The sequence below is a fragment of the Ipomoea nil genome, unplaced genomic scaffold (genome assembly GCF_001879475.1).
Source record: "Ipomoea nil cultivar Tokyo-kokei standard unplaced genomic scaffold, Asagao_1.1 scaffold2159, whole genome shotgun sequence".
NCBI classification, from domain to species: Eukaryota; Viridiplantae; Streptophyta; class Magnoliopsida; order Solanales; family Convolvulaceae; genus Ipomoea; species Ipomoea nil.
The window spans coordinates 4,986,724-4,995,000 of record NW_017618587.1 but is presented as its reverse complement, the minus strand read 5'-3'; the positions used below and the strand labels follow the sequence as shown (position 1 = coordinate 4,995,000).

The 8,277-nt window shown below is 38.6% G+C and overlaps 1 protein-coding gene across 1 annotated transcript in view; it reads right to left on the bottom strand.

The window, feature by feature from the left end:
• The window catches only part of LOC109149251 (NAC domain-containing protein 83-like), a 727-nt gene extending 147 nt beyond the window's left edge, over positions 1–580 (bottom strand). Inside the window, exon 1 of the mRNA XM_019296910.1 lies at positions 1–580. This exon is cut by the window's left edge and continues 32 nt beyond it. Coding sequence (XP_019152455.1) covers positions 1–580 — 580 coding nt within the window.
• Between the last annotated feature and the right edge of the window lie 7,697 nt (positions 581–8,277).

Below are 8,277 nucleotides of genomic sequence, written 5' to 3'. Positions count from 1 at the left end.
GGTTGTTGTTGGTGCCGCCTTGTTCCAACGTTATTTCATCATCTTCTTCATCATTATCATCATCCTCATCATCATCTTTTTTCTTTCGCTCTATGCGACACAGCACGAAATCTGCTCTCTCTTCCACAATAGGAAATTCGGCCCTAACTCTCCTGATCATCGTCTCCGACAGGTAGAACTCTTTCAGCAGCCACTTTCCGTCTTGTTCCGCTTCACTTTTGTTCTTGTAGAGGAAGCTCCGTTTATACCCCATCAGAAACCTCCCGTGCTCGTCCGCCACCGCTTTACCGATGTCTTGGCCGTGCCAAGTGCCCGGCTTTTTTCCCTTCATCTTTCTCCCCACAGTTCGCTGAACCCTAGATCCTTTCATGGACTTGGCCTTCTTCTTCAACCTAGTCAGAAAATACGCCATTTTTTTCCCCGACGGAACTAACTCCCATGGCTCCTTCTCACCGAACACATCTTCCTGATGAATCAGCGCTTCATCGTCCACACAACTCCTCCCCGTAACGAAATTGAAGAGAAACTTGAGCACGTCGTAATCAAAAGGTTGAAAGCGAGCACCCAATGGAATCTCCATAGCTAATAACTTGGAAATGTAGATTCGGAGGGTTAAGTTATTAGTCGATCTGGCGGGAACTATATTAGAAAAACAGCGGTGGAGTGCGTGGATATATATTTATAGTATTTCCTTACCTCTATCTTATCCTATTATCCGTATTAGGGTTAGGAAATAATTGAGTCTATTTATTGATAAAATGACTACAATCTCCATATTTAGCTATTACGCAAATATAAATTAGAGGGGTAATAATGTAATTTAACATTATTATCTATATATCTATATAATAAAGTTATAGGGTTTGAGTAAACTCTACAATTATTGACACGACCTATGAACATGATACCAACAATAAAATATCAGGGTTGTGTTTAGCCTAACTTGTTTCACGTCATTGGTTAACCTTAGCATATTAACAAGTCAACCCGTTAAACCAACCAATCTTATTTAATTTGTTAATATTATTGTGTTAACCCGTTTACATGAACCAACCTGCAGGTTTGTCGGCCAGGTAAACTACAGGTTAACCTTAGCATATTAACAAGTCAACCCGTTAAACCTATTAAGAACCTATTCTATTTAATCTGTTAATATTATTGTGTTAACTCGTTTACATGAACCAACCTGTAGGCTTACCTGCCTGGTAAACTACATGTGACCTTCAATTCGAAACTACAGATCAATACTCGAAGGAAATATCAGAAAGCTGCAGGCAGGATCGGACTCATGCACGGCCAATTCCTGTATCCTAACTAACGGTATATTCACATCTTTGTTCATAGGTGATTTCAGAACATTGTATTGCAATGACATTATATTATATATGCATCAGATTATGTGTGGAAATGATGGATGGTATGCATGAATTAGTTAGGGCTCAAATGAGACAAAAGAAATATAAAATAGAAAACAATTTTCTTTTTGTCTTTGAATTATAGGAAAATAACATTTTGTCCATTAATTAAACATGTCATCACTTTTCATCTATTAATTTGTCTGCAATGTAGCTTTTTTGATTACTGGTAACAATAGTATAACACCAAAAAAATTACTTCAAAGACAATTGAAGGTGTGAAAAGTGATTGCATACATAATTGAAGGACGAAAAATATTATTATATTTTACAATAATTTAAGAATAAAAATTGTCATTAAAATTAATGTATAAAAATATATCATTAAAATGGTTTAGTTGAAATCTTTTAAATGACAGTCACATTAATATATTTCTAAATTAAAAAAAAAATTATAAATACATAAAATCTATCATTATTTTAGTATAATGTTTATATACATTAATTTTTATATATATAAAATATATATATATAGAAAGAACATTATGGACTTGGACCTACTATATTGTTAATGAAAATACATATAATGTACATTTAGATTAGTTTATTTATAGACATTAATGTAGTTTAGGTTTAGGTTTATTTCCCAAAATAAAAAATAAAAAATAGTAGTTTAGGTTTATAGACATATAGAACTAATACAACAAATATTATAAAAATAGTACATGATGAGTGTTATTATGAACATATAAAAAGAATATTATGAACCTAGCTACTATAGAGTTAATGAAAATATAATTTGATATACGTTTAGTTTATTGTTTATATATGACTATGGAAATAGAACAAATATACATGATGAATGTTATTAAACTTGTGCGTCCATAGTATAATGTTTATGTACATTTAATTTTGTTTGTATGAGCATATTGAAGGAATATTATGAACCTATTATAGAGCGAATTAAAATCTATATGATTTATGTTTAATTTAGTGTTTATAAACATTAAGGTTTGATTTATTGATTGGCAATTTTAATAATGATATTGGTGCAATCACCTCCAAAACTTCCTTCTAAATATAAAATTAAGAATTAAAACCAAATATAGAACTTGATGACCAATGAAATTGCTATATGCACCTAACACATCCATATTTTTTTCCTATACATTTTTTTTTTAACATTTGAAAAATGATACTTAGTCGTTGCTCTGAACCCTAGATCCCTTCATGGACTTGGCCATCTTCTTCAACCTAGTGAAAAAATATGCCATTTTTTTCCCCGACGGAATTAACTCCCATGGCTCCTTCTCACCGAACACATCTTAGCTTCTTGATGAATCAGCGCTTCATCATCCACACTACTCCTCCCCGTAACGAAATTGAAGAGAAACTTGAGCACGTCGTAATCAAAAGGTTGAAAGCGAGAACCCAATGGAATCTCCATAACTAAAACTTGGAAATGTAGATTCGGAGGGTTACGTTATTAGTCTGGCGGAAAGTATATTAGAAAAAAATAGCGGTGGATCGGAGTGCGTGGATATTTATAGTATTTCCTTACCTCTATCTTATCCCGCCCATTAGGGTTAGGAAACAATTAAGTCTATTTATTGATAAAAAAAGACTTATTAAAGTGACTATAATCTCCATATTGAGCTATTACGCAATAATGAGTAATATAAATTAGAGGGGTAATAATGTAATTTAACACTATTACCTATATATCAATATAATAATGTTATAGGGTTTGGGTAAATCCGATAATTATTGATACAACCCGTTAACATAACACCAAGACAATAAAATACCCCGCACGGGATTAGCTCAATGGTTTAGTTGGCAGTATTTGGGAGTCGAGACCAAGGTTCGAACCTACCAGCATTTGGCATTGTCTGTTGAACCATTGAGTCATCGTGATTTACATCTTCCCACAATGTTCTGTCGGAAATAACCTCCAAAACTACCTTCTAAATATAAAATTAAGAATTAAAACCTAATATAGAACTTGACCAATGAAATTGCTATATGCACCTAACACATCCATATTTTTTTCCTATACATTTTTTTTAACATTTGAAAAATGATACTTAGTCGTCTTTGAGCACTCACTTTTGGTTCCTAATTACAATAAATCGGTGCATCTAATCCTTAAATATCAAAGTACAATAAGAAATTTAGTAGAAAATGAAGAAATAAATCCTTCAACTATTGGTGAAAGATAAGAACAATTTGATCTTCAAATTTTATAATGTTTCATTTACATACTCCAATTCTGTAAAATCGTGCACTTACATCTTTTTTACTACTAACAAAGATGTTATTGGTAAAAAATGATGACACAGTATTCTTTGCTTAGCTTTGCTTTTATTAACTTTTTCAAAATTTTTAAAACAAAAATTCTACAAAAGTCACTAAAATCTCTAAATTGAATATGCACTTTCAAATTTTCATTGATTTATATTAATACACATTATGGGAGGGAGTCGGGGTCCGCGTGCAGTTGGCGACCCGTGGCTTATTCCACTGGGAGGACGACCGAAGGGGGAACCGGCTGCAAAGCTACCGGCGAAACAGCCAGAAAATCTTTCCGACCCCTGGTTAGTAGCGGCACGGGAGGCGGAGGAGGTGGTGGCTGCGGTCGCTAAACGGCGCCGTGAGGGGGAAGGGAGTGGAGGGAGTAGGCCGGAAGGTGGTGATGGTGATGTGACAATGATCGATAGTTCAAAAAACTTGCATATGGCGTGTTCTGGATCCCAGACCCGCCCGACCCAATGAGTACGTTGAGCTGGAACTGCCATGGCTTGGGTAATCCATGGACAGTTCGTGAAGTTGTGGACCTGGTGTCCCGTAAGCAACCCGATTTTGTTTTTCTAATGGAAACCAAGGTTGGACGAGATCACGCTGAGCGTATTCGTGTCAAACTTGGCTTTGAAGGATTATTTTATGTTGATAGCAGTGGTTTGATTGGTGGTTTAGCATTGTTATGGAGGAAGAATAATACGGCAAGGCTCCTGATTTACTCAAAGAACTATATTGATATTGAGGTAACTATAACCGGTTTTCCAGTTTGGCGTATGACATGTTATTATGGCTTCCCGAAACGCACCAGGCGTAGCGAGTCATGGGAGCTTTTAAGGGCATTAGCAGGCAGATCAAATCTCCCGTGGATCGTTGTGGGGGATTTTAATGACTTGCTCTTTCAGTATGAGAAGGGGGGGGGGGGGGGGGGATCCGCATCCGAATAACCTCCTTCGCGATTTTGGGGATGTTATTGAGGACTGTGGCCTTGCCCAAATGCATATGGATGGATATCAGTATACTTGGGAAAAAGGGAAGTGAATGGTGAATTGGATTGAGGAGAGACTCGATAAGGTCCTACTAACGGATGAGCCAGAGTGACAAATTTGACAACCCGGAAATCTGATCACTCTGTCCTCTTTCTGGGAATCCATGAATCCTTAGGGAGGGGTGGAGCTGGAAAGAGGGGATTTCGCTTTGAGATGACATGGTTATATGATGAGGGGTGTAGAGGTGTGGTGGAGCAGTCATGGGAAGAGGGAAGGGGTCAGGGCTTGCAGAGTTGTATTGAATACTGCGGTGACCGATTAACACGATAGGGTGGAGATCGGTACCACAAGTTTGGTGAGCAAATTGTAAACCTCAAGAAGGACCAACAACGGTTGAGGGGGTGCACTGACCCAGCCTCACTCGCAGAGTTTCAGCGTTTAGAACAACTCTTAAGCCGCACTGAAACCCAGGAAGATGCCTACTGGAGAGAGAGCCAAGCAACACTGGCTGAAGGAAACTGATGCCAATACAAAGTTCTTTCACAGGTATGCTTCTCATCGTAAGAAGAAGAATACTTTATCTAGACTTATGAATGATAATGGGGATTGGGTGGAGGAGGAGGCTATGAAAAATGTAATTATGGAGTATTTTAATCATATTTTCTGCTCTGGAAATCCGGGACCTGGGGAGGGTTTCTTTGAAGGAATTACCCCCACGGGTTACTCAGGCACATAATGAATCGTTACTACGGCCTTTTGAATTTGATGAAGTAAAAACTACACTGTTTGCAATGTTCCCTGATAAGGCGCCTGGCCGGCTGGCCTTGATGGAATGAACCCGGGCTTCTATCATCATTTTTGGGATGTGGTAGGGGGGATGTCGCGAGCTTTGTGGTAGGCTGGCTTGAGTCTTGCCATTTTCCACATGGTTTAAACAATACGGATGTTGTTTTGATACCAAAGAAAAATACCCCTGAGTTGGTTACCGACTTGAGACCTATAGCTCTCAGTAATGTGGTTTATAGGATTATGGCTAAGGTGATAACTAATAGAATGAAGCCACTTATGAAGGAAATCATATCGGAGTCACAGAGTGCCTTTATCCCAGATAGACTAATAACTGACAATATTTAATTAGCTGAGGAAGTGGGGCATTATTTGAACATGAAACAATGTGAAACAGTGGGTTGGAGTGCTCTCAAGCTAGACATGGCAAAAACCTATGACCGGATGGAGTGGTCTTTCCTTCGTAACATGAGGTTGGCTCTGGGTTTTGATACTAGATGGGTGGAATTAATTATGTTGTGTGTAACCACAGTCTCTTACAATTTCTTGGTGAATGGCCCTCGTAGTGACCCCATTGTACCCACGCGTGGCTTAAGACAGGGGGACCCCTTGTCCCCTTATCTTTTCATTATTTGTGTAGAGGGTCTCTCTCTATTATTGCAGCAGGCACACAGTACGGGGTCAATTCATGGTTGCAGAGCAGCAAGAGGTGCTCGCCCAATCTCTCATTTATTTTTGCTGATGATAGTCTTTTATTTTTTAAGGTTAATATGGAGGAAGCCAATGAGATAAAGAAATGCCTATCTGTTTATGAGAATTTATCGGGCAAGTGGTTAATTACCACAAGTCTAGCATATGCTATAGCAGGAATATGAGTGAAACATATAAGGAAAATGTGGCGCAGGTCTTGTGAGTGGAACACGCTCCTAATTTTGGGAAATACTTGGGGCTTCCCTCTTTTGTTGGGAGAAACAAGAAGGCGGCTTTATCATATATTGAGGATAAGATTCGGCAAAGAATTGGGTCGTGGAATAAGAGATTACTATCACAGGCAGGCAAGGAAATTTTATTGAAAAGTGTAGCACAATCTATGCCTACCTTCTCAATGAGTGTCTTTCTGCTGCCAGTATCTGTGTGCACAGCTATTGAGAGAATTATGAACCGCTGCTGGTGAGACTCTGGAACTGACCGTCGAATATATTGGAAGGCGTGGGATAAGTTGTGTGTCCCTAAGAAATATGGTGGTCTGGGTTTTAAGGATTTACGTGCCTTTAATCTAGCTATGTTAGGTAAACAGGCATGACGAATGCTTACTAAACCTGAATCTCTGGTGGCTCGTGTCTATAAAGCTCGTTATTATGCCAATGGATCATTTTTTGATGCACAGATAGGGAATAACCCCAGTTTTTGTTGGCGAAGTATTATGGCAGCCAAAGGTTTAATCTGTAGCGGGCTAAGAGGCATGATTAGGAATGGGGAATCTACGCTCATATGGACTAATCCATGGATACAGGATGATCAGGAACCCATGATACAAACGGAAATGCCAATGCAATTAGCAGGAGCCAAAGTGGTGAGATTGATAGATCAAGAAACTGGTACGTGGGATCATTCAATTCTAATCGATTTGTTTCAACCTATTGATGTGACAAATATTTTAAAAATACATGTTTCCCCTGATTATGATGATACTTGGTATTGGCATGGAGACCCGAGAGGAATTTATTCTGTAAAGAGTGGATACATGCTAATTGTTGGGGATTATGAAAGTAATGTTGGGACTTTTACAAAATGGTTGGCCCTATGAAAACTCAAGATCCCCCAAGTGGAAAATGTTTCTTTAGAGAGCCATTTGTGATATCATGCCTACCACTACTAATTTGCTTATAAAGAGAGTGGATGTGGATCCACATTGTGCCATGTGTGAAATATGTCAGGAGGATACTATGCATGCCTTAGTGTTGTGCGATTTTGCAAGAAACATATGGGAACAATCCAACCTTCCAATCCTCAATATTGTGACAAATGTTTTTCATATTTGGTTTGGTGAACTTCTAAATGTTTTAGACTCTGATGGGGGTATTATATGCAGCATCAATTCTATACAATATTTGGAGAGCACGAAATTAAACGGAGTAGTTTGGGGCGCCTTTCTCCCACGACCAAGATCCTTACTTGCGGCCGTTGTTGCTTCCATGCATGCATGGCGTCGGGCACGTCCAATTGCTACTGCCCGAGACCACCTGTTGTCCGCCTCATTGCCACAGCCGTAAGGAGACTCCGACACGCAGACTGCTACACAAGCCGTACCGCCATCAATGTTGTGTCGTGTCGACACTGGCTACATACACGACACAGGCAAGGCAATAGTTGGTGCAATTCTTCTAGACATGAATGGAGGTTATGTCTCGGCCTTCAGTGCGCATCTCCCAAATTGTTTCTCACCACTTATGGCCGAGGCGTTGGCACGCAAGGAAGCCTTATCATGGTTAAAAGACCGGGGAGAGCAAAACATAGATGTATATACGGATTGCTTGACGCTACAACGTTATCTTACTACACCACCATCTGCGTTTCGTTCCTACATCAGCTATGCCATTGACAGCTGCAGAGCAACTGCGTCTTTATTTGAGTCCTGTTCGTTTAATTTTATTTCTAGACTAGACAATTATTTAGCCCATGCTTTAGCTTCTACCACGTACCAGCAACCTACTGTTATGTACTGGGATCTTCTCCCACCTGACATTATTGTGGCTTATTTCTAATGAATTACCACATATTTTTCAAAAAAAATATTGATACACATTATTTATAATTTTATTACAAGAAATTTTATAATATATCATATA